This window comes from Euwallacea similis, chromosome 12 (assembly GCF_039881205.1).
Source record: "Euwallacea similis isolate ESF13 chromosome 12, ESF131.1, whole genome shotgun sequence".
In the NCBI taxonomy this organism is placed as follows: domain Eukaryota; kingdom Metazoa; phylum Arthropoda; class Insecta; order Coleoptera; family Curculionidae; genus Euwallacea; species Euwallacea similis.
Window position 1 is genome coordinate 2,753,208 of NC_089620.1, and position 25,645 is coordinate 2,778,852.

The window sequence follows — 25,645 nt, forward strand, 5'->3', positions numbered from 1 at the left end:
TTGATACAAAATTTGAAATAAATTGAATTGAAAAATTATATATAAATATAATAAGTAACTATATGTATTAAAACGTGAAATACTCCAGCTTCAACTTTTCTTCGTGCTTAATGGAGTTGCTTGATTTTGAGCGGTCATTTCTAGCTGTTCTTATCTTTGTTTTGAAGTTTTCGCGTTTTCAACAGCTTCATTGTTTTGACTGTCGTTTGATATAATCGTTATGTGTCGTATTTTGTTGCTATGGAACCATAAGTACAATAAAAAAAATGCCAACAGAAAAATATGCGTTTAATTTAATTCAGTATACTGAATTCAAAATACTTGAAATCACAACATTCTGTTTACAAATAACAATAATAAAGCATAAACCTGTGTAGAATATTATCTAAAGATGTAATGTAAACTTTATTCACATATCCACACAAGTTTGGAGAGAACATCGGTGTCAAAAAAATGACTCCTAAGAAAGGCTGCTCTTTCTAAAACCCCCATTTTTTTAATATCGCTTAAATATTCACTAGTAGGAATGTCAAAAAATGTTACGTAAGAGGACAGCATCTCGTTGCTGTCAAAATCTTTTCCGCAAAGATATTGCTGTATGGCTGGTTTAAGTCCTTCTTCGTGTCGGTCTAATAAAGAAGTAACTTCTTGCTTAAGAGCTAAAATTGTCTCTTTGGAAATAAGACTGGAACTTGAAGGCTCCACTAGTATTTGTTGAATTATTATCTTTAGTTGCCACAAGCCTGCTGAATCAGATTGATACTGGAGATTCATAATTGTCTAAAAAATGCATTAGTGTACATCAATCCCGAAACAACATGTCTGAGATATTACTATACCTTCAACAAAGCCACTATGACGACAACCACCATCATTTTGTCCTTAACGACTGCATCGTAAACAGTCCTAGTTAAAATCTGAACTATTCGCTGCTCAAACTGACTGGCCTTCGTCCTGTCAATGTTAAGAACAGTTTCGCAAAATTTTCTGATAGCTTCATCCGAAGTGAAGCTCACAATGGCATTTGAAGATGGATCCCAAGGTACTATCTTAGAATGTGTTAGAGTTCGAGCCAAATCGCTGTGATAGCCCAGTTTGTCTGAAATGTAGCTTAGACAGCCGGCGCGTTGTTTTACTTCAATATATCCAGTAGTGGAAAGGATTTTCCTAAAATCGAGCAAAGAAACGTATATACATATACAGAATAGCTCACATGGAATGTTCATAATGAAATAATTACAATTAGGCAACATTTGAATGCCTGGAGGTAGATTAAAGTCATTCAGAGCTGTTTTGCTACAATACCTTCACTTAAGGGTTACATTCAGTTATATCGAAAGAATAGTAATGCTTGATACATCGTTTTTGCGGATTCATGTAACATTCATACAGCTCCTAACAGATATTTTCTTACATTCAAAAAACATATAGGATTGAATTCTCCATATAAACACTTACCGATAACTAGTCAAGCCCACTAATGACCAATAAAAAAGACTACGTTTCAAGAAAATCTTTGTGATTATTGTAATCCCAACCAATGCAACAAAATTACGTAACTTAATCAAAAACATGTGAAGTTATTGAATTAGAAAATTTGCCGTTGACAAAAACTACCACATGTGTCACTTAAGAATGATTTTCCAATCTGAAACAATCTTACAAAACACTTACGTTAATAAATCCCAATTTCGTCCTCTCTCAAACACCACTGGCCAATATCGATCATCGTCAACCATAACTTTAGTTAAGTTGTTTATGTCTGGTATCAGTCCCGGCCCCTTTATGGATATTTCTTGTCCTATTAACGTAACAACCCGTAATTTGGCATAACAAATATCATCGTAGAATACATCTTTGGGTATTATTAATCTGGGTTCCACAGCCAAAACGTATAAATGCCTAAACGCTTGAAGATGATATCTAAAATCATTGAAATTTTGATTTTATTTCTCATTACAAATCGTATGTTCACAAACCTATTGTCGTTACTGTGAGTAGGAAATTTAGGATAAAAAGCACATATTAGGGCCGCCACGTTCGCCGGAGAATTGCTCAAAGTGTACCGCCCACCCCCTAAAAACAAAAGTCCTAAAGCCATATGAATGGCCAGATGAGATCCATAGGTCACTATAGCACTGTTCGCAATTCCCACACGTCGGCGCAGGTGCCGTATCAGTCTCATTATCTCTAAATTTCCGGTACCGGCCATAACCTTGGAAACAAAAATTATCATTAAATTATTGTAGTTTCTCTCATAAAGAATTGATTAAGTGAACAAGTTACATTAAGTTACAATTGAAATTTTATTGTAAAAACTGCTGGAAAAATGCTGTGCTCAGGTGAAAATAACAATTACCATCGAAGCGCTTATCAACAAAACATTCAAACATGTTTCGATGGTGGCTTTTCCCGCCAGTTCAGCAATAGATTTTCCGGTTAACGAAGTGAACATATGGCAGAAATATAGTAAAGTTTCGAAAGCGTCTTGATCTGCTGAGCCGGCATAACGTAAGCCTAAGGCAAAACAGGCTCCTGCCACTATATTGCAATATGCCTGACTAAAAAAAGGATATTTTAATGCCTTTATTGTTTTGTTATAAAAACATCATACTTCATTGCCTCATAATCGATATCAGCATCGTTAGTGGGAGTGACCATACAGTAAGGACGTAAGGAGGCCGGTACTTCACCTATAACCCACTCTTTAGTGGGTTCGATCTCTTTCCATAATATTAATGCTGGAAAAAAATTTTACAATGAAGTAATTATTATGCAAAGGAACTAAATCACTGAAAATTGAGTAATAGAAAATGTATGCAATACAAAATAAACATCAAATATCTAACTATAGGTAATAAATAAGTTTGAAAATTAGCTAACTAATTTGCCTCATTTTCGATATCTTCATAGTTTTAAAAACTTGCTGTGGTATATTTTTGATCTCAATATGAAAATGTGAGTCCCGAGACTGCCTCGAAAACAAGTTAAATTTGCATGCGATATTAATAATCTTAAACTACAAAGCACTTTTTCAATGGTCTACTTACATCTAGCCAAGATCCTTAACATTAAAAAGTCAGGTCTGACGAAGTCTAGTAAATATTGCGTCTTTGGAGGAGCCATCCAATCCGCAACGGCTTTATTTCCAGAGTCTAAATACATCAGCCCTATCGCTAAAGTAGCCCCAGGGGCTGTAACATCTAAATTCACCGAAGAACCTTCCCGGATTTGAAAGGACGGAGTCTTGTATTTGTCTTTCTGAGAACCTGATTTAAGACACTTAAAATTATATACTAGGAATAATTCATGCTCAAACCTGTCAGAGGTCTTTTGTTGCCTCCAACCATGTAATAATGAAGAGTATCGGGAACATTCAAGTCGGACATTCCTGTAGGCTGATCACCATGTTTAAGCATAACTAACCCCAAAGCCAAACCAGCAGCTAAAGAATGCGACTCTCTGTCGATACTGTTCTCCATTTCCGGGCCCGGAGGTCTACCAATCTCGGACAATAAAACCTTGAATAAAACATCGATATTTTTCCTCATCAGAAATCTTTCGGATCTACGTACTTCTGTCATATGTCTATGGGCACTTCGCTGATAAAGAAGCCCCAATCCTAATAATCCTGCTACTTGCAAGTTATAACAAATATCTAATTCCATAGACGTGGGTGGCAATAGAGCTTCGATGTGTATCGCCAAAAGAGTGGTGAGAAAATGGTGACACGTTCCTCTAAAGTCGGCTGCAAGTCCTACAAGTGGGTGTTTCCATCACATGAGTTTTTTATTGCCTAACTACCAACCCACCCAATAATATCCCGACACTCGTCATTTCATGAGTCTTACTGTTGCTGAGGTACTCAAAAGTACTCATAACAACTAAATTTTTAAGATGGCCATTCAGGCCTAAAGCCATTAAGAAGCCTGCATGCTCCATTTGTGCATCGGCACCTCCTGTAACGCTACAATTACATTATCATGTATATTAATTGAAGAACTATATATACCTTTAGGTTTATTAAAAATAATCCAAGTACTATCAATATTTTGGGCATCAGGAGTTATCCGAAGTCCATTTGCAACACCATTGTGAAATATCGGCCACAAATTCATGTTAGGTGGGGTGTCTATGTGATTAAGCTCTACGGCATTGCCTCTGGGCAAAGCTTTACCAGTTAAGCAAAGAACTGGCGCTGAAAGAGGTTCTGTTATGATCGGGATCGCAGTGCGAAGAGTCATCATTCCCCTAGGTTAAGGAAAAATCAAGCTATGTTAATTTATTAAAGATAAAAGTTACATAATTTAAAAATTCAAATATTGATTTCTAATTTTTTTTAAAGATATATGTATATATTTAATTTCGACATGATATTTTTTTTAGGTTTACACCACTAGAAGAATAAAATGATTATTATTACATAACATCTAGAGGTTAAAGCATTCAATCAGGTCATTACCACCTTTTACTCTCCCCAAGTCTAGTCCCCAAGTTACTTTATTGCCTTGAGTCACCATCTTGGGGTTTATTCTTAATGCTTACCTCCCCACAGGTAAAGCCATGGTTCTAATGCAAATTCCATACAAATGTTTCTCTTGTTCTTCTATAAAATCATGATCGGAAACATCTGGTCGCTGGGTTAAAGTAATCAAGACTGGTTTGGAACTCGCTAACATTTTTCTGGCTTCCGTTACTCTATAATATCATCCTAAATATACCCATTTCTAATTATTGCTTCATTAAAAGAAATATTACCTAATATCATCGCTAAATCGAATTTTAGTCAAACTACAATCGATATCTTCCATACCATCCAAATCCGCGATTTCTTGCTTGGTGTTTGGCATAGTCTCTTGCAATTGAAAACAAATATTTGTTTTCTCCTGTCAAATTTATATTATATTATATACTATACAGGGTAGCCTAGTTTTTATAATCAGGATTTCAGGAAGCAAGTGATACACGAATAAAAAATATCCAGTGACTACATTTACCCATAAATAAGAATAGGAAATATTAAAAATGAGCATTAATAAGAAAAGGAGGGATATGAATCCACCCTAAAATGTCCTTTTTAACAATTCCAGAAATCCGAATCAGAAAAACTGAGGCGCCCTGTATCATAGAGTTGCTTTTTCATGTGCAGCAAAATAAAAGAGAGCTTAGGAAATAGGCTTTTACAGGTTTGCATTTTTTGGTAAAATCTGAAATGACTAATATATCTCGTAAGGGCCTATTTCATAAGCTTTATTACCATATCATTTTTTTGAGCTTGCGCTACCAAATCATCACGACAAAGGAGGGAATAAGCATCAACTGGCCAATCAGAAGGGGGGTTTTCTCTACGTTTCCACAAAGCATTATGGAGTAAGTAGTAAATTCCAGGCGGTAATGTTTCTAAGTATCTAAAAGGTCCAATTACAATGAATTGCAATAGCTATAAAACTATATCTAGAACTTACCTCGGATCAATTTTCATTTCTACCATAATTAAAATAACTTGTTCGATAGACGACGTGTTAATATAAACACTTTTTTGATGCACATTTTGGATTGGTTCCTGAGATATATCCTTTATAAAACTGTCCAATGCTACTTCAGTAGGGTCGTCTCTATTTATTTCAGATAAAATTCCACACAACTGAAAAATAGACAAAAATGTTGGCAAATAACCTGCCTATATACTTAAATCAAGACATTATTGTTTAAAGATCAGTGTCCGCCAATGCTTCTAAAAGAAACTTTTCTTTTATTTTCCCCAGTTCTATCGTTTATTAAATTTTACCTATTAAAATCTGAATTATGTTGTACATTCACATATGTGACGTAAAAAACAATTTAAGTTGAGTATGTCTGCATAACTCATTTATTAAATCAACAAAATAATTTCTCTTACCTGAATAATATCTCTGGACCTCCCATTTACATTAGCAAAATAGGGATATGCACTCGGACAACTTCCTTTCAACAATTTATAAATCTGTTCCATGACACTTAAAGGCACGTCGCTCAAACCTTGCCCCTGATTAACACATTTCATCAAACTGACTTCTATTTTGGGACCACCAACAAACACATCCTTTGGAAAGTCTTTCCAGTAATGAAGAGAATACTCCCTTAATCCCAGATCATTCGAAATATTACTTAAAAGTTTAGCTAATGGCAGAAGACACTCCGTATAAAGTGTATTCAACTTGAAATCTTCGTAGAGTAAATGTAGAGTAAAATGCACGAATCTGATATAAGGAAACAAAATGCCTTTAGGGTTTATCAGAACTTTGATTTTTGCAGGTTCAGGTTTTATAGATGGTTTGGAATTTGACGGCAATAAGGGAATCTGTAGCACTTCAAATAGCGGATTTCTCACAATATTATGTTGTTTCTCCAAAAGGCAATTCCAATCGTCATCTGAACTTAATGGAATCGTTTTGGAGCGTTTTACAGCTGGCGTTTCGGGCTTCTCGAAGAGATCATCATCCTCATAACCAAACAACTCTAAAACAAAATAACCCGTAATTAAATATAACATCGCAACAAGTTATTACCCAATAACAGGCTAGTAAACATCTCCCATTCTTGCTTAGCGTTTACATCTTCAGTACCAATGACGTTTCTCATCGAATACCATCTGCAAGCTAAAACTAAGACAGCATCTCTCGGTAAACATTGTCTTAGAGCCACAAGGCAACGTTCTATTAAAACTGAATGCGTAAGTAAGGGTAACGTTATTCGATAAAATGTCCCATCCGAGTATTTTAAAGTTATTCGGTTCTCTATAGGATCTATCAAGCCTACCAGACTAGCCCTTTTCCCTGAAAAAGTAGTCTTCATTGGATTTGTTGAAATACGGACAAAAATACTAACTTTCTTGAACTCCATACCGTATCGGTAAGGAATTCTGATTGGTAGTCGACATCTTTCTCGCCTCAGCCAAAGATAATGGCAATACCGGTGAAAATAAGTGTTCATCAAACATAGGTTCCACTGGTTTGGACAAAGGCAATAAACTACTACGTCTAAATAAAATAGAAACATATTAATTTTTATAAAAATTGTATTCCTCTTTAGTTGGAATCAAAATACATTTTTCAGAAAGTATTTTGCCTGTCTTTTTATGTTTCGAGTTTGAATTTGGGTGCAGGAAAGAATAGTAGGCGCAAAAAAGAGTGGTTCACTTTAGAAATTTGAACCACCCCTCTTTATAGAGTGGTTCAAGTATCAGTCGCGTTTAGCTGAACTGAGTTTAGAGCTATGATTATGTAACTGAGCTTAATATTGCTTAAACTTTTGTAAATACATGAATTTCAATGCTTACTAATTTTTAAAATAATTCTCAGAATTAAACATGTCAACATTAGAAATACATTGGGATATTCAACTCGTGAAGCTTTAATGAAACAACACTATATTTTTTAAATTCACTTACTTGGGGAAAGGCGAAGCTATATAACGTCGAACGCAAGGAGACGGAGTATGCTTCAACAAAGTCCCACCTAAATGCAGTTTTCCAACCATGGTGAGCCCTGAATATAAAGTCACATTCCCACTATGTTCTAATAAGGCCATCATGCGCAAATGCTAAAAAAGTGGAATGAATAGGATATTGACAATTAATCATACTGATTAGTTAGTATTTTAAGAAAATGGTAATTATATAATATTTACTAGTTAGCGTTTCTATGAAATAATATTTAAAATGATGATAAGATGAAATACATCATTATTGAAAAATTGGCTAATGTACTGGTGGCTTTACAACAATTTTCTTGCAACCAAGTAATGAACCGATGCATTACCTTTCCTTTTGCTTTTTCATAAAAATTAAATGCCTAGTAAGTTGGCTGGAACGTTAATACTTTAACCCTAAAAATTATTACTTACTGGTACGTTTATAGCTTCTTTGGCACTAATACTTGTCAACAATCCGCAACTCATATTTCCGCCAGAAAAATCCACTTTCACAACAGAGAGTTGAAACCTTGAAGGCAAAATGTAACAGAGGTACCACTGACCCACAAAGTCTTCCGATAAAAACACGTTTGATGCTGCAGTACCTGTAACCGTATCTCTAAAAATTTGAAGAAATGTTGTTACTTTTTAAGATACAAACAATGAGGATGAATTTATTCTATAAATATATCAGTAGGTACAGGTTTTATACCATAATATACCATTGAAACTTACTGAACCGAGTAAGTATCAGTCCACACATACTCCATGCAAATTTGAGGACTTGAAGTTAAGTGTGACATAGCTCTGGAACAATTGAAGAACGACTTTGGTGACAAATCGCTTTCTTTATCCTGCACGAAGCTCCTACACATGTTATCTTTCTTTGAAGACCTGGTTCTCCAGGGACTCTCCATGTCTGTGGCAGCAGGAGACTGGCAACGACTAATTATATATTTCATAAATAATTTTCAATAGGTTGTCCAATTTATTCGTACCTCATTGTTGCCATCGAACTGAAAGACTTAGATTTCAATGGGTGAAATAATTTATCATATATTGGTGGTTTATTGGTACAAATCGGACTGGGTGTTATCATATGCCCGCTTGTCATGAGATTGTCCCACATGGAAAGACGACTTTTGAGCTAAAAAATTAGAGCCATTTCCACATATGTTATACAAGACATAATTTTATGTGACAACAACGATTATCCCAAAATCTGGTAGAGATAGAGGGACAGTTTAAATACAACATTAATAAGATGAAGATATATATAGGCTAAATATTTTTTTAACGATAGAGCTGCTCAAAAAGGTATATTAATTCAATTCAAATCAATTTTTGGTGTTTTTCTTACTTTCTGTGAATTTTGTGTAGCGCTATGAAATCCACTCCGAACATCTCCATAATCTTTCTCTTCTGGGCGTACTTTTCGTATTTTATAAACACTATGCTCCTTAGTGTTGACGTCATAAACCATACAGATACTGGGATTTTCACTAGTGTATACCAACTTATAATTATTCACCATTAATCTAGTGATTGACAAATTGCGGCTAATAGCTACTGGACACACATCGTCAAGAGGATGCGTTAAAGAGAATATAGTTCCGGGGTTGTCTTCAAGAAATTTATTGTTATTTATCGGTAAAACTAAAATAACCATTCAACACTAACAATAACTCTAGCCGTGTGCTATTACAAGCTTACCTTCCAGGGTTTTTTCAACAAAAATCCCGAATCTAGTATTCCAAATTTTTTCAATAGGAAAAGGCATTGGAATTACATATTGCTCACCTTTAACGACGAATATTCGTACGTGATGAGAGTCCACTAAACATATTGCTGAACTTGGAGAACCTACAATGTCATATTTGCCATGATATAATATTTTTTCGGTAAGAATTAATACCGGAGGGTTCATTTGTTCGAGCGTATAGGTCGCTCAAAGTGGCATCGAAATCGGCTCTTTCACAGTAGAAAGTTGACCAAGTGGCTTGTTTAATGGGTAATGGCACGGTATAGCAACTGATCACCTACACAATTACATTAAAACTAAGAAGGCTGCGTGTTTTATATTCAAGAATATTGAATACCTAATGCATGTCAATTATGTGCGGAGTTTGCATTTCAGTAAAGCCTAAAAATTCGCAATAAATTTTGCTGGAGGCACATTTGAAAAGTTAACTTTTTTATGAAACAGATAACATTGGATGCCCAATGAACTCAAAACTACCGATACAAACCAGCTACCTTGACTTCGTTTGTGATGGAAATACATTATGGGTTAAATTCATACCTTCCTTCCATTCTCCTGCTGATCAATATTATTGAGAAGGCCTCGTGACCAAACTGCAGTTTGACCTTTAACATATAATTCATCCTCCATAAATCCAGGATCAATTTGAAAATTTAAATATGACATGTTGGTTTGACATTCTCCTAAAAATGATTAAAAAATATTTTTAGGAATGTTCAGATTATTTAAAATCAGGTAGTACTGCATGTCATAGTTCAGGTACCATCGCATGCATTACTACAAATACTATGTAATGGTTTTGGTTTAATTCAATCTGTTCTTTTAAAATTAATAATTTACTTTAAATAGTCCTTTGCCCAAGAGGGTCATTACAAAATATAACTATGAAAAAATAGGCAACATAACATAATCAGAAATGTTGGCGGAAATTGTGGACAATTTCATAAAAAAGCTCAACTGTGCTTCAACTCTCGAGATGCTCCTTTAACGAAATATCTTTAATATGTGGGATATTATAAAATTCAAAGAGTTTAAATTAAAATTAAAGTGTTACATTGAAAAACCAAAGAAAATTTTAGATATATACTATATGTATTTAAAAATTTCACAATAGTCACGCGACTAAGTACCTTGAGTTTTATTATCTTCATTCTTCCTATCTGATGCACTTCCAATAAAGTTCTTATTTGAATACCTGGCACTAACATCTGAGGTTCGTTTACCAAAAACTCTCTGATGCAAACTTCCATCTGGGGTTTTAAAACTTGCAGATTCGTCTAGCAAATCCAATTCACTAGTGTGAGTAATATGATCTTTACACATTGAAGCGCTTCTCCTGCTTTTATTCAGAGAGTTATTCAACTTTGAGGCACACTTTGGATCTTTTTCAGAACTAAAATACAAGGTATTATTTCAGGTTTTAGTTGGGAAAATTTAATGGATGATAAAAATTAGAACCAGAAGGAAAATGCATATGAATTTGTATATTTTATCTTCATTATTGAGATACAATATCATGAACTTTGAATTTTTGTTTGACTTGTTTTGTATAGCTTTTGAGATATTCTACTGAAACTTTTAGTGTATGGATAACTTTAGAATCTACCTTGTTTAATATCCAATTGAATAGAAAAATCTACAGGGTGATTATATTTCTGGGATCTAATACCCTTTTCCTACTTCAAAGTTTTCTATGGCCCCTAATTGACTGTTTGTTTCAGGACACTTAATTTAAACTAATCTAGAGAGAAATCAACTTGAATTCATTATCTCTTATTTTTTTAAATACCATGAAAACAGCTACAGCATGGATTGAAAAACAAGAGTTAAATAAATTTCTAAATTGAACAAGGATTTTAATTTTTAGCAAACAATTGATCAGTGTAATACCATAAAAAATATTTAAGTGGCACAAGTGGGCACCACTTTATAAACAATTGCCCATGAATATTTAGCATGATTTGAATTTCAAATTAATAATCAAGTTAAATCAAGCCTGTCAAAAACAGGTTAGTAAATTTAGAAAAGTTCTAGACATTATGGTGAAGATAAGGTTTAAATAAGATAAAATAAGAAATAAGACATAAATTATGAAATGAATAAACTGTCTTATATATATGTAATTGTTTATACAAGATGTCTTCTTAGGTATGCCCACTATTGCTATTTCCAAAATGGTAAGTTACAAAATTGGTTAAATGGGTAGTTACGTTTTTCAAGTGGCATTGTCAATTTGTTTTTGGCTTTTAAAATTTTACAAAACATGTAGATTTGATTAAAACTTTGGATCAAAAATATTTCAATATATAATAACACCAGTTGGATAAAAAATTTAATACATTTTTTGTTACTTTCTTTCTCTCTGCAATATAGACTCATTACTATCCCAAGGTGACATTTCACTTTGGAAATATCAGTACTAATTCACTTTTGTTAAATATGGACCTGACATTTTTATTTGATATTTTGAAAGTGTTTTTCATTCCTGAATGATCAATGCATCATTTAGTTTTTGTTTTTTCAATTAACATTATATCAATATAATTATCAATATTATTTGGTGGTGATTCATAGGTCTTTGATAGTTCTCTAGTTCCCCAAATAGAAAAATCCATTGGAATCATATGGGGCAAACTAGGTGGCCAACTAAAAAAAAAAGTGCACAGATATATTGACCTTTCAAAGATAAAAAGTGCTTTCAAAGATTACAATAAAAACCCTAACGTTACAAAGGAATTTAATACTTAACTACTGAGTTGATCATACCTGAACTCATCTTGGGGTGTTTTTCGAATTACCCAAAATTCAACAGATGCATCTTCAGAAAGTGAGAATTTTTCAAGCCCAGTTTCTAAACAGTCTTCAGAGTCTTTGTGTTTAAAAATTGGCTCTGGTGGTCCTGGATGCCGGGCAATTTGCTGCCGACCACGGGGTACAAACTCCTAAATTTAGACCTATGAAAAAACCAGTAGGTACTCACTTTACAGAAATTTACCAGTGGATCTGAAGCAGCAATCATAATTTCCAATTTATCATCCAGATTTGCTACAAAATAAAATTTATGGGCTTATTCAAAATACTTATTTGGTGATTCTGTTTCAGTATCAGATGCCAGTTATTTTTTTGTTTAACTTTTTTCTTAATTTTTCCCTCAAGCTATTAGAATGTTTAAAAATATTTTCTATTGAGGTTATGTTTTTAGACATTTTCAAATAGAGAAATCAGGACCCTTATTTTTAAGCGACTCGAGAGCTTTCAGATCGTATGGTCGGATACCGGACGCATAGAACTTCGGCGTAAACGTTACACCAAATCCAAGAGTAATCAGAGTGTGCACGAACTCAGTCTTGTCATAAGAGTCACTCATCATTGTCAGATTTAAATTTTGATGACTGTTGGGAAAAGCTGTTCTCCAGTTTTCCGTTGTTTCAAAACCGTTGTAATAACACCCAACGTCTGTAGTGTCGTTTCCTCTAGTGAATTATTTCTTGGCAAATTTCCTGGATAGTTTTCGTTCTCCTACTTCAATCGGAGACCCGAGCTTGAACTGAACCCCTTATTTACTCAATTAACGCCATGGACGCTTTTACAGAGGTAATAAAATGTTCCCATAAATACCCTTTTGTCTTAAGGAAGAAGTGCATACATACCTACTTGCATGAACTCGTACTTTAATGTGTGTAGAATGTACTGACCAGAGCTAGGGAGAGGCAGAGAATGCTAAAAGATTATCCTAACAGTCAAGATGGTGCAACTCCATTACGTGAATGTAATAGGGAAGCTGTTTCTGAGCCCAATTTAACTGAATCTAAAGTCGTTCGGGTTAACTCTGAGGAGACCCGTTCAGAACCTAATATTCCGCTGAAGCTGTCACAAACAACAAATGAAGGACACCGTGAAGGTAAGGCTGTAGTTGGACTACCAAACTCACGAACTCACATGCAGCATGTTTATGTCAATAGTTATAAAAGGGATAGAATTAAAGGGCAGGGGAAAAACTAACTGAAAGTGCTGATATAAATGTCTAAGATGGGCAGCCCGACTGTGTTTTCAATATTATTCATCAATTCATTTTTGAAGTTAGCTTCAACTCAATCTGAAATGAAATTATTAGCATAAACATTGTGTATGTGGTATGTATACAGAGTAATCAGAATTTCTGATGCCCTCCATGGGATCTCTGAAATAACAGTTTCAAGGTTGAATAAATTAGGAAAAAGCTGCATATTTTAATGTTCCCTAAAAATTCACCTTGAAAGTTGATTTATCTGTCACAATTTGTGAAATATCTGGATAAGTGCTAAAACAGGTTTAATTAAAAAATTGTTATACTGTTAAAACTATTAATCTGATTCTGATAAAACTTGGGTTTTTGACATTTCTTATGAGGGCATTTCAATCTAAAAGTCCCAATGGTAAGCATCAAGATTTTCATTATATTATTGGAAAGGTTGGTTTGCTGAAATGGGAGTTTTCATAGAATTTGTGCATTCCTTAATCCTTATCCTTTAACTTAGCATCATCACGTCACAAGATCCACATCACTGAAAATTGTCTGAGACCCTTATTTAACATTAAAATAGATTGAATGTGTATTAAATAGGGAAATGTTTTAGTACAAAAGGTAATCCTGAAAAAAATGGGTGATTTTTTTTTACTAATTCAAAGAAAATTAAAGGGTGAAGAACCTTCATATGTAATGTCCTTTTAAAGAGAAATAACCCTTAACAACTTTAAGACAATAAAATCATATTTTTTCCTTGGTCTTTGAAGATATTCCTAAACTTTGTATCCACCAACAGTAGTTAAATTTTGAGTTCCTTTAGTATTTAATAGCAACAATTTATTTTAAGAATTAATAATTGAAGTGCTTATTTTGGTGTCAGGATATTTGGACTTTAATTTTAATAAGTAAATGGTAGAAGTAATTGCATATCCATATTAAAATAGTGAGTCATAGTGGCTACCTATAATATTTAGTAAGTAGCTATCTTAAAACATTTATTCAGACCTTTGCGAATTCCCACCATAAAAAAGCAATTTCAGGCCAACTTGTCAGACAAAATTCAATAACCCGAGTGTGTTCTGACCTTCAAGGCTCCCCAGGACAACAAACCAAAACATTGAACATACAGAAAGACAATTTTAACATGGAAATTAAAGTAAATAGCGCCGATAATGTCCGAGTTGAGGTGGAGATTGAAGAACATTGTGAAGAAAGCAATCATGGATCAGATGAAAACTTTGGCTTAAGAGAGGAGTCAAAAAATAGGTTAAAGCGACTTGGAAAGTTATATGCTGGTATGATAAAGTATGCTGGTATGATAAGCATTGATCATGAGGTGACACATCATGGTTACACCTTATTTCCAAGATCTTATCAGAATTCATTTATGTTATATTTTACTTTGGGCCTTTTTAACTTAATTTGTAGTGGTAGTACATCATAGGTCATAAAGTTAAAATAATAGGTGGCGATGAGGCGGATATATCTTCACCAATACATCGTACTGAGGCAAAATTTTACCAAGATTTGGAAGGCGAAGGGTCCAAGGAAAATACAGTTACAAAACCTAAGTTTACATGCAGGAAAGGGCTCAGCAGGCTGGCCGATCTCGCAGACACTATAAACCAGTGGGAGGATGATTCAAACCATCCTGTATGTTTACCTTCCCCATTTTTTCTCTCTTGCATCGCATTAATTGAAAATTTAGTCCCGGCCGGTAGAAAGAAATGTCTCTCCCAGAAGGGCCTGGAAACCTCCAGCGCCGCAGCCTCCTACTGAAAAGCAGATTTCTCCACAAAAATCTGCGTGTAAATCCCAAAAGCTTAAAGCCCCGACTCCTCCACATATTGTTACAAGCAGACCCAAGAAGGTTTTGTTTTCTGAAGTTGTGCATAACAGCAATGAGACAGAAGATGGCAATACTACACCCACAAAACCCTTGGAGTTTAGTCCTAAGAAAGATGCTTCTACAGGGAGGCAGGCAAGTCGGGACGCAGTTCCTAAGCAGATTCATTGGGATAAAAAGGTATTGGATACATTGGTGAGTTTTCCTCTTGTTAATGTTTCTGTGTAAAACTTTTAGAGGTAGGGCACTTGAATAAAACCTCATGCGTCATTGTGATTTCTCTAAGATTTTAGCAAATGACTTATGTTAATTGGGTATTATTGAATGCCATGTTACAATTCATCAATCCTAAATTTTTGCATTTAAACATCAATATTTATTGGTTTTAAGGTATTATTATTTGTCAATTATAGGAATCACAAGGCTTTACCAGAACCCAGTCATCTTCACGTCTAGTGTACTCATATAATTCGCAGGATAACACTAAAACCGTCTCTGAACCTCAATGCCATATAACTAAAACTCAGTTGGAGCTTTGTAATAATGCAATTCTTGAAGAAGACTCTCAGGAAGATGCTGCCAACCTGAAAACATGTTTACCGGCGAGAAATGTGAAAAATCCGTTAACTCCAGAATCGCCTTCCAAACACTTCAGATCCGGAGCCATAGCGAATAAAGCAGCTATGTTTGAACAAAAATTAAATGAGTCGCCTAAGAAACCTGAGAAAGATCCTGCCCTCCTGAGCCTGGCTGACCGGAAAGCATTATTTGAAAAGAACAAAGGTGAGGCACTAATTCCCAAGGCGGCATTTGGAATGGCAGTTCCGGTAAAAGTTGACACTACCATGAAAGCTTGCGAGTCCAAGTTTATTGGAGCCGTGAAGAATACAGTTCAGTCGCATAAGAATACGTTTGAGGTTCCAAAAGATAATAAAGAAAATGATATTCGACGTGAGGAAAAAACTAAGTATATAGCACCACCGCCACCGCCAGCCCCAATTTGCACCGTGCCGACAGTTGCAGTTGTGCATCAGGCGGGAGGTATAGCCAGCAAAATGGCGGCTTTACTCGAGAATAAAAATAAGTCGACTATTTCTGAAGAACAGATTGCTAAAAAAATGAAGGAGGAGAGGCAGAAAGAGTTGGATATGTTGCTGAATCGATTCAATCATAATAAAAAGGTAAGTTTTGCCGTTGTGTCGGTATACTTTTTCTGATGAGAAACGCAAGAATGCCCTAACTGGGAGAATCTTGTAACAAAATTTTCTTCCTATCTCTATGTCCTTATTCTATGCCTATATTTATTTTTTATAGAACTTCTTTTATTAAATTATATATAGTGCAAACTTTTGGTACTACTAGTCATTGGGATCATGGCATATTGTAACAAACATGGTACATTTATTTTTTGTGAAGCTGTAGGCTATGGACCATGACATCATCATTCCAATCAAGAATTTTAAAATATATAAATCATTTTCATCAATGAAAAATCAATGGTTTATTTGTTGTCTAGATGGGCCAGAAAGAAGACGAAATACAAAAAATTAACAGCGACAGTGATAGTGGTTCCGAAGAAGAGACAGTAGATGAACGAACTGCCATGCTAAAAGAAAGGACACCTAAAATAGTTTCAATTCAAGAGAGAAGAAAATCAGCTGAAAAGAGAAAAAGTGGCAGCAGGTTATCAAGTAATTATACATTTTAAACATCTTAATTATTGAGATGAGTAGTGGTAATAAAAGTGGGCAAGTTAGGCACCGAATGTTGTGCGCCAGATTGTTTTTCAACGGAACTTTACAGTCCACCACAAAAGCTAATTCATAATGGCTTGTGCAAGTTGCCTAGTAAATTTAGTTACTTCACATAACTATTATTGCAGGTGAAGCGGACAGTCCACATGTAGTGTCGGTACTTGACGATGTGAAGCGCATCAAAATCATCACCCCGAAACCTGGTAAAATGTATCCGAATTTGTCCGATATCGATGCTACTACGACCGATCCTGAAACCAGGACCCCGACTCCAGTTGAAGAGAACAGGTGCGATAAAATTACAAATTGGATCTTGTTTTGTCTTTGTTTGGCATGATCGCCGGGGCTTACGTTTACTCCCTTCTGCTGCTTTATTATGATGCTTTTTAAAACTTAGGCCTATTGAATTGGGAGAAATATTTAAGTTCAAATTTTGTATTACAGTACAAGACTGGTTATTAAACATTTTCACTGTTTTTAAATGATTAGTTAAGTTCAACTCCCAATTTCATGTGCCTTGAGAGCAATATGCTGGTGCTGGCAATTTTCTGGATATTCGTCAATTGAATAAATTGAAAATATGTGCTACACATGATTTGAAAGTTAAGTTCGTGCTCATTGTGTGCATTGTTACTTCCAAGTTTCCAGATATAACTAATGATTCATGAACCATTTTTAATGGAAAAAGGCAGAATTTTAATGAGGTATTTAAAATTACAATAATTGATGAAAATGAAGTCAGAAAACATTTTTTGATAATTTGGCCATTGCAATGAAGAGCGTAAATCTTGCTACATACTTGCGATCAACTTTAACAAAAGTTCAAAAAATTTTTAATTGCAGAAGCAATGTACGATAATTATGAAACTAAAGTTTCGAAAACGTCATGTTAAACTATTGTAGCCTATGATGTTTAGCCACTATACGTCCACAAATTCTTCGAAAATTAGGCTAAAAATGTGGCATTTTTATGAGAAATTCACATTTCGAATTTGAACTAAATATCTCAAAAATTAAAAGAGACACAAATAAAAATGACAAAAAATGATTCCTTTAAAACTTGTATGTTTATTAGTGAACGTTTGGCAATTGTTATTTACAAAGTGGGCTTGTAAAACGGGGGAAAAGACGCAGCTTAAAACTGAAATACTCTATATATGAAAATGACAGCTTTTATTTTCCCTTTATTTAATTTGTTTTTATTACTAATCTTTTTCTTCCTAGTATGTGTATATTTGTAAATACTGTGTTTAACGTTTAATAAAGTGCATATTTCTCACCTATTTTTCATTTCATTTCCTGTCATTCTTCTCATTTATTCCTACACGTTTTCCCAAATAATTTTATTAACCACATCACAGAATCACTTATTAACCTTTCTCAATAATTTTCAATAATTTTCATACAACTAACCACAGTATTTACAAATATACCAGTAACTGTGGAAGAAGAACGTTCTTCCATTTTTCATTTTTTTTATACTATTAACTTATATGAGTCATTGTTATTATAGTGTGCCAGGTCACGACAGATTTTCTATTGAACTTTTACGCAGTAAGCCTTTCAAGGGGCTTAATAATCTGTAGATTGAAGGTTTAATTTTAAAAAAAAAGACATTTAATTTGTTTGCAAGCTAAGCTTTTGTTATAATTTTACACAGGCTGCCATGTGATCTGTATGAAAATTGAAGATAAGAAATTCGTCAGAAAACGATTGACATACTATTATAGCCCTTGTCTAAAGGGCTATACATCGAAATTTGTCCACTCTATACTATGTGATAAAATTTGGAATCGTGGAATTCTCAAAAAAACAATTATTTATTTCAGTAATGATGCCAATAACTACGATTCAGATGATCCCAATACAAGTTTTGGAAGGGATATACTGCAAGCGGTTTGCAAAAACGTCGCACCAATCAAAAAGGTACGGATCAGTCAATATATTGACATCAAGTATAGTGATTTTTTGTTTAGGTTACATATAAAGATAGTTCTTCTGGAAGCGAAGATTCTTATATTATGGATGAACTAGATGAAATCCTGGAAGAAATTGATGATGACAGCAGTGCCGGGCCTACACCCCCGAAACAGGCGCGTCATATTTCCCCAAAGGTAGTATATATTAATTAGTAATTTGATTCAATTACATCAAACAGCTTATGAGATATTAATGATACTCAAGACTTATTTTTGACCCAGTATAAGCATCCCCTTACTGCGAATTCTATAGCTAATAATTTATTTTTTAGTTTAAAAAGCCGCAAACATCAAATTCCTTCCATTATAAAAGTTTCTCTTCGCCTTCTGCGCCTGTTTCAAAATCGCAGTTTCAATCACCCAGCAAGTCGATTATTTCTCCAAGACAGTCCATGGATTTGCCCTTGGTAGTTGACGGAGACAATATTATGACGCTAACACATACTGTTAGTTTTTATAGGAAACAGCAAAACGAGGTAAAAAAATCGTTTCCAATCCGACATAAATACATTTATTTCACATTAAAATGCAAGATATGTATATAAGGTAAAGGTAGTAAAGGTGGAAAAGCAATTTAACTAATTTAGTAGAAACCTTCAAAGAAACAATTTTAATATTTAGGTACATACCCCAGTCAAACATATTGTCAGACAGCCAATAGTCGAGGAAGTCAGTGGAAATCACAGGACTCAAAGTGAAGAAGTGCAAACTAAAATTTCCCGGTTAGAGAAAGAGGTAAAACTAGACTGAAGTAAATTATTGCCGACACAAAGGTAGATTTGAATTTGTTCTAGGTAAATAAACAGCAAAACATTATTTCGCAAACTAGCCAGGCGCTGAATCTTTGTAGCAGTACGCCAGAATTTTCAGGGTCTACTGAACAGGTTGAAGCAGAGCGGGTACTCCTTCTAGCAAGTATAAAAACTTGGATCTTAAAGTGTTGCAATGCTCTGCATTGAATTGTTTTTATAGCACATAGAAGACAAGCAGCTGTACACGAACTCCAAAGGTTAAAAGTTGAGGGTACTATCAGGCCTTTGAGTGAGCACTCTCAAAATGTACCTTTGGAGAAAGGCACTTTGACTATATCGAATATAACGTTGCCTATGAAGCAAAAATATGTAACTGCTTTAGCTGCAGGTGAGCCTTTCATCCTTTCATGTGCCATTGAAAAATGATTCTTATCCCAATGAGAAACAGTTTTCATAATGCTTAATTTCAAAATGTCTCATAAATTACTTTTAAGATTAATTATATTTGTAATTTAGCGGGTGGAAAAGGGCATCATGTAGTTTGCCTTATCAAGTGTGGAGAACAAGTAGAGCCAACCAAGCTTGTGTCAACGGTGGCAAGCAACAGCAAAAATCCAGATATCGATTTGTACATTCCCGGGTCGGTGATTTTGAGTGATATTTACAGTGATTTTACCGTCACCTTTGAGGTCTACTGTCTCCAAGCCCAAGAAGAGTGTTTACCGCACGAAGTAAAATATCATATAAACAAGAAGGCAAGTTGAACATCTCTTCTATTTCTTGGATTAATTTAATTATTATTGAGCGTATACAGTTGAGATACAGACTTGAAGTTTGTTGTCAAATAAAAGAAAAATTACTTTTAACGAGAGTTTTATAGCAATACGATTTGCTACTGTGATGAAACGGCACTTTGTTTTTTAGATACATCAGCTTGATGGTCTAACTATTTTATACGGGAAGACCCAGTGTTTATTTATCACACTGCTCTCTAAATTGTAAGTTACCAAAGTTATTTTGTTCTAGCCTTTAAAAGGAATAACTACTCCAAAAAAGTCAAAACAAGACTCTAGGTTAGTACGACCCCCGAAAGAATCTCCGGCAGGACCCCAAGCTGTTCGGACATCGTCCTTTGCGCTTATGGGATATGTCGTATTTTCAGTACAAGCTGTCAGTAAGAGGGTTTGGAGTTTAAATAATGTACGTTTTCAATAGTATAGGATAACCTATTTGAATTTTTTTTGTTTATTCATGTTTGGATTTTATTTTAGACACCTTCAATGAGCCCATTGGAAGGAAGCGTCGAAATGAAAATCACTTGCCAATTAGCTGTCTCGGTTGAACATCGCGGCTTTCTTACGATGTTTGAAGACGTGTCAGGATTTGGAGCATGGCATAGGCGGTGGTGCATGTTGAAAGGACAATCTTTGAGTTACTGGAAATATCCGGAAGACGAGAAGAAAAAGGTAAATATTGAAGTTCAGTTAAGTGAATTATCAGTCTCAAAGATGTAGGAAATCAAAATATTCATTTGAATATTATAAAATTATTAATTGAGTAAATCTTTTAATAATATTGTAATTAATTATTCTAGAAAATTCTCGATTGTTTCAGGCCCCGATAGACACCATAGATCTGAAAAGCTGTATAACCAAGAAAGTAGGGCCTGTAAGCCGCGATATTTGCGCTCGATTGCACACATTTTTGTTGGAGAGGGAAAGACCGGCGTACCCCCAAGATAAGGACACATTGGTTGTAGTTAGGAAAAAAGACAAAATAATCATTAGGTAATTACCTATATAAATAATTGTTTGTTTAAAAGTGGACGGGTTCTTTCTTGCCTTAAGTTTGGTTTATTTAACGAATCCACTGCATATTTGGTTAATTATACTAAAATATGTTTTGTTCAAAATATTTTCTTGTATGCTCCAATAGAAATAATTTATGCTTTATTTTAAACCATTTCAGGCATTTATTGTCTGCAGACACTAAAGAGGAAAGGATCGAGTGGTGTTTCAAGTTAAATGCAGCCCTTACCGCGCTTAGAATGTGGGGTAATGACCAGTAATAATTTGATATTCATATTTTTAATTTTCCTTGATAGATACCTAATAATAAGTAACTTATAAGGAAACTTTTATCATATACTGACCAATAACAGACTGACATATTTGGACTTTTAAAATGGTGATTTTTATATTCTCTATTGAACTGGTACAATATTTAAATTCAATAAGCAAAATTATCCAGGGAAAGTTAGTATGAACTTAAAAGGTGTCATTCTATTATTTTTATTTTTATTATATATTGTAAATAATATAGGACTAATTTTTCGTATTTTTGATTGATTATTTGTATTTTTTATATTGTGGAGTAACACTTCAATCAATTATTATTTTTATGTTGCAATTTCCTTTTGCAAATTATATTTTTTATCAATTTGAATAATGCTATAAGAGTAAGTAAATATTGATAGTACGGTATTTTTTAATAAATAAATATTTAAAAGAACACTATTAGTTTTTTGTCAATTTCTTCTATAAGCGTGGTCATAAACGTCGTTAGGTGTGCTCACTATTGCTACATTTGTGACACCTTTTTGTTCGGCATCGCTTCACATAACGTGATAAATCTCATGGCTCTACTCTTTAAATTGAGCCGCAAAAGAACCGCTATAACCCTTAAAATAATCTTTAAACAGTGAAGAATGTTCAGAATTCAGTGGATGTATGAGGAAACAATATGGAAAATCAAGTTGCTCTATTAACAGCTATTTTCATTTTTAATAATTTTTACTTTTGGTATCAACACTTTAACAAGTTGCCTTTGTTACAAACAAAACGATAAGTGATCCTAATTTTGCGATGATTTCGACTAATTTTATTCTTTACTCCTTTTTTTGGATAACCATCCCTATAATAGAGCAAAAACATTAACCAAACAGGTCTGTTATAGGTAACCTTAGCAGGATAACCCTGTAACATATAAAATACCGTCTATTGGTGATCTCCATTTAATTTTTTTCCGCAACAGGATATTGGGAGTTTCTCTAGATTTTCGAAATAGGATGAAACAAAAATTTTATTCTACAGAAATTATATTCCAGTCTCGAATAAATTGAAAATGAACATATGTATATGTAACACACAAAATATAATTTGAAAAGTAATTTTTTTGTGCATAAATCTCTTAATCATATTTAACAATCACTTCATTGAAAGCCTTGCAGATCTCCTGCGAATGCGTGGAGTATTTTCTTTTTCATCGTCGCTGCTGAAAGAAATGTTTTTTTTTGCGGTATTTGATTGTTTGACGGTATTGGTGGCATTATCATCGAAGCTTGGGCTCATTGATCTCCTAAAAACAACTGACTTCTTGCCAGTTGATTTATATCCGTCAGGTTTTAAGATGCTCTTTCCCAGATTTCTTTTGTTAGAAATCGCCCTATGAGGTACCTAAATGAAATTGAAAGAAATAAGAGCTGTTTTACGCGGTAAGATTACTTGGAAAAGTATAGCAAATACCTGTTCCCTCAAAGGTGTAGTAATTTGGTCAACCTCATCACTAATTGCATTGCCCTCTTCCAGATTCTTCGTATTCTTTTGCTTTTCTCTAGCAGCTTTTATCATATCCTTCAAACGAGATGAAGCAGTTGGTTTCGTTCCACCTCGTCCTTTCACCTTCTGTCTTGTTCGTTCGGCAATCGGTTGTTGTTGCTCCAATTTTTTTTCTGGAAGCATTTCGACCCAATTGGTCTCTTTTAGACGATCCAAGTTGGCAAACCTTTTATCTAAGTTTTCTACCTGTAAAAGTCTTATAAGATTTACCTGATAAGTATTTAATACAAACAATTATTATTTACTTGAATATAGAGCATATCCCAAAAACCGTGAAGATCTTCACAAGTTATAGTTTTTTCATTGAATTTCTGTGTCTGACATTGAATAATTAGATTTCGGAACTGATTAAATTTTTTGGTAATGAGCAGTTTTGACTGTCCTACAGCTACATTGATTGATGATGTGGCTTCTTCCAGAATGTCAGGGCTTTCCAGATATTCTTCCCATTTCTGGTTTTATGAAAAATTTATAAATAAATATATCAAAATCCATAGGGAAACGGACAAAAAATATAACAATGTATTAGTATATTATATCTTATTGAAACATGTGTCTACCATATTATATTATATTTTTTTTACCTCATATACCGATTTAATCCTGTCAATTTCAGAGTTGAGTACATGCATAAAATAATCAGCCCCATTTTGTGGACTAGTGTGAGTTCTCAGGTAATCTCCCACAGCGGGTTCCAACTTTTTTTCATCTGTCTTATGGCATATTTTAAATTCTTGTAGGGCTTTATCTTTTCCTGAAAAAAAACAAAACAGTTTTTAAGTGTTTTATTTTATAGTTTCCATTATTACCTCGTGATTGCGTAACAAACGGACTAATATATACTGGCGCTGTAGCAAGGGTTTTAGGTGTTTCGTTAACATGCATATTAACTGGTGTAGCTTTTGAAATGTGAGATTTCCCTTGTTCTTTACTTAAGACTGTTTCATTTTTTCGTGATGTTGCCGGAACAATGTTTATAGGGATACCATTTTTCTTACTATTTCCCTTTACTAGTTGTTTAAGGGCTTTATTTTTCAAATTCTCCTTATTAAGTACTTGTTTACGTTCTTTCGAAGGGTCATTTTTACGCGTGTTGATGGGTCCTGCACTAGATTTGTTTACCTAATTAAAGAAAATAAAACTCTATTTTAAGAAATTTGATTTCAAATTACTGTTCATAAAAAAATATGACCTCTTAACAAAAAGAGGACACTACAAATATTACCTTTTTCTCTTGAGTTCCTCCTATATTTGTTGTAGCTGCAGATCGCAAAACCCGTCCATGTGGTACTGATGTAGATGGTTTAGTCCGAGCACTTGTAACTGTACTAGTCTTCTGAGGTACCTATTTATAAATTATGAAAAACACCCAAACTGATAATATAATGACTATTGTACTGAGGGATAATAGTTTCTTTTACATGAATTATGTCTGAGAATAGTGTGAAATTCCATTGTAACAACAACCTTTACTGTTGTGTGTGGGTTTATTTTCAAAAATTAAAAAAAGAGCAAATAATCCAATCTTCTTCAGACATATTGAACATATTTATTACCTACACATAGCAATGCTAGTAGTCACCTTTTAAATTTCTTACCGTCTTTATTGAAAAGTTGTTATTTGCAAAATTATAGGTACTAAGGCCTTTTGGAGGGACAAACACATGATTCTTTGGAGCAAACTGTGAACTTTTGTTAACTGTTGGTATTAATTTTCCCTTAATAGTTCTGTTCACATTATCGAGATTCAATCTAGTTTCTTGAGTAACATGGCATACTTTGAAAATAGGTTTTTGCTTGGCCTTCTCTAATCGCTTCTTCTTTTCTTTCTCTGTTTTCCAGACTGCTAACATTTCCAGTCTTTTCTTGCTTAACACATTTTTTGAAGGACTTTTGATATAATTTTTTGCAGGAGACTTTTTTCTATTGTCAGGAACATTTACATTACAATTCCTTTTAGGGAATGGTGAAACGTATGGGCTCATATTAGCATCAATGTTCCTTCGGGCGTAAGTGTCTGTTTCCCTTTTCATTTTTCTCTCTAACAATAAGGATTCTTTACGATCTTCTATTGTGCGGATAGGGTTACCGCATCGAAGTTTTGTCCAGTGCATTTTCATATAGTCAGCTAAATCCATAATAATTATGTTCGATGATGCACCAAAGATAAAAACTGAATTTAATAATTTAAACTATCAATACACCTTCCTTAGTTTTTAAATATCTTGGAAAAACCGTTAATATGAAACCAAAACATTCAAGGTTTCGAATAATGACAGTTGACAAGACTTCAGTCTCAGTCAATAACATGTGACGTAAATCGATATTCATTCTCACTCTCACATGTTCTAACAAAATCCGGATTCAGATTGTTAGCTGGGAAATATCTACAAAATCTTATTTTATAGAAATAGACTTAATTTAGAGAGATCGAAGGGTAATAATAATATAAAAATAGATATTTTTCTGCATTTAAC

General features: G+C 34.0%; 3 protein-coding genes across 3 annotated transcripts; 1 reads left to right on the plus strand and 2 right to left on the minus strand.

The window, feature by feature from the left end:
- Window positions 1-272: 272 nt before the first annotated feature.
- Window positions 273-12,358, minus strand: shtd (shattered). The gene is made up of 29 exons (XM_066395826.1): window positions 12,210-12,358; window positions 11,981-12,156; window positions 10,345-10,607; window positions 9,755-9,897; window positions 9,368-9,491; window positions 9,166-9,315; window positions 8,813-9,108; window positions 8,451-8,599; window positions 8,188-8,397; window positions 7,885-8,071; window positions 7,430-7,581; window positions 6,868-7,019; window positions 6,549-6,815; window positions 5,900-6,498; window positions 5,466-5,644; window positions 5,258-5,408; window positions 4,759-4,886; window positions 4,546-4,698; window positions 4,013-4,251; window positions 3,813-3,959; window positions 3,576-3,757; window positions 3,320-3,521; window positions 3,051-3,269; window positions 2,615-2,741; window positions 2,360-2,561; window positions 1,980-2,215; window positions 1,675-1,923; window positions 840-1,167; window positions 273-780 (listed from the first exon to the last, which is right to left on the minus strand). Exons 1-29 carry the CDS (start codon window positions 12,231-12,233, stop codon window positions 406-408), a joined length of 6,009 nt encoding a protein of 2,002 aa, XP_066251923.1. The 5' UTR covers window positions 12,234-12,358; the 3' UTR covers window positions 273-405.
- A 303-nt stretch (window positions 12,359-12,661) lies between these two features.
- LOC136412715 (anillin-like) lies at window positions 12,662-22,001 on the plus strand. Its single transcript, XM_066395889.1, has 19 exons — window positions 12,662-12,808; window positions 12,899-13,109; window positions 14,252-14,515; window positions 14,686-14,873; window positions 14,929-15,261; window positions 15,480-16,247; window positions 16,583-16,757; window positions 16,949-17,108; window positions 18,650-18,746; window positions 18,797-18,934; window positions 19,072-19,275; window positions 19,421-19,534; window positions 19,594-19,714; window positions 19,772-19,939; window positions 20,068-20,306; window positions 20,578-20,751; window positions 20,823-21,017; window positions 21,166-21,338; window positions 21,520-22,001. Exons 1-19 carry the CDS (start codon window positions 12,791-12,793, stop codon window positions 21,617-21,619), a joined length of 3,840 nt encoding a protein of 1,279 aa, XP_066251986.1. The 5' UTR covers window positions 12,662-12,790; the 3' UTR covers window positions 21,620-22,001.
- A 650-nt stretch (window positions 22,002-22,651) lies between these two features.
- Window positions 22,652-25,432, minus strand: LOC136412696 (disks large-associated protein 5-like). The gene is made up of 7 exons (XM_066395862.1): window positions 24,767-25,432; window positions 24,394-24,513; window positions 23,978-24,290; window positions 23,753-23,922; window positions 23,414-23,620; window positions 23,076-23,354; window positions 22,652-23,006 (listed from the first exon to the last, which is right to left on the minus strand). The coding sequence occupies exons 1-7, from the start codon at window positions 25,304-25,306 to the stop codon at window positions 22,758-22,760; spliced, it is 1,878 nt and encodes a 625-aa protein (XP_066251959.1). The 5' UTR covers window positions 25,307-25,432; the 3' UTR covers window positions 22,652-22,757.
- Between the last annotated feature and the right edge of the window lie 213 nt (window positions 25,433-25,645).

Excerpts from the sequence above, each read along its gene's own strand:
- shtd (XM_066395826.1), bottom strand. The coding sequence starts at position 12,233 with ATGATTGCTGCTTCAGATCCACTG. Across the intron at positions 9,316-9,367 it reads TCGAACAAATGAACCCTCCG|GTTCTCCAAGTTCAGCAATA; the intron begins GTATTAATTCTT and ends ATGACATTGTAG. Across the intron at positions 9,109-9,165 it reads TGTTGAAAAAACCCTGGAAG|TTTTACCGATAAATAACAAT; the intron begins GTAAGCTTGTAA and ends TGGTTATTTTAG.
- LOC136412715 (XM_066395889.1), top strand. Across the intron at positions 15,262-15,479 it reads AAAAGGTATTGGATACATTG|GAATCACAAGGCTTTACCAG; the intron begins GTGAGTTTTCCT and ends TGTCAATTATAG. Across the intron at positions 18,935-19,071 it reads CGCGTCATATTTCCCCAAAG|TTTAAAAAGCCGCAAACATC; the intron begins GTAGTATATATT and ends TTTATTTTTTAG.
- LOC136412696 (XM_066395862.1), bottom strand. The coding sequence starts at position 25,306 with ATGGATTTAGCTGACTATATGAAAATGCACTGGACAAAACTTCGATGC. Across the intron at positions 23,355-23,413 it reads GGGATATGCTCTATATTCAA|GTAGAAAACTTAGATAAAAG; the intron begins GTAAATAATAAT and ends AGACTTTTACAG. Across the intron at positions 23,007-23,075 it reads CTACACCTTTGAGGGAACAG|GTACCTCATAGGGCGATTTC; the intron begins GTATTTGCTATA and ends AATTTCATTTAG.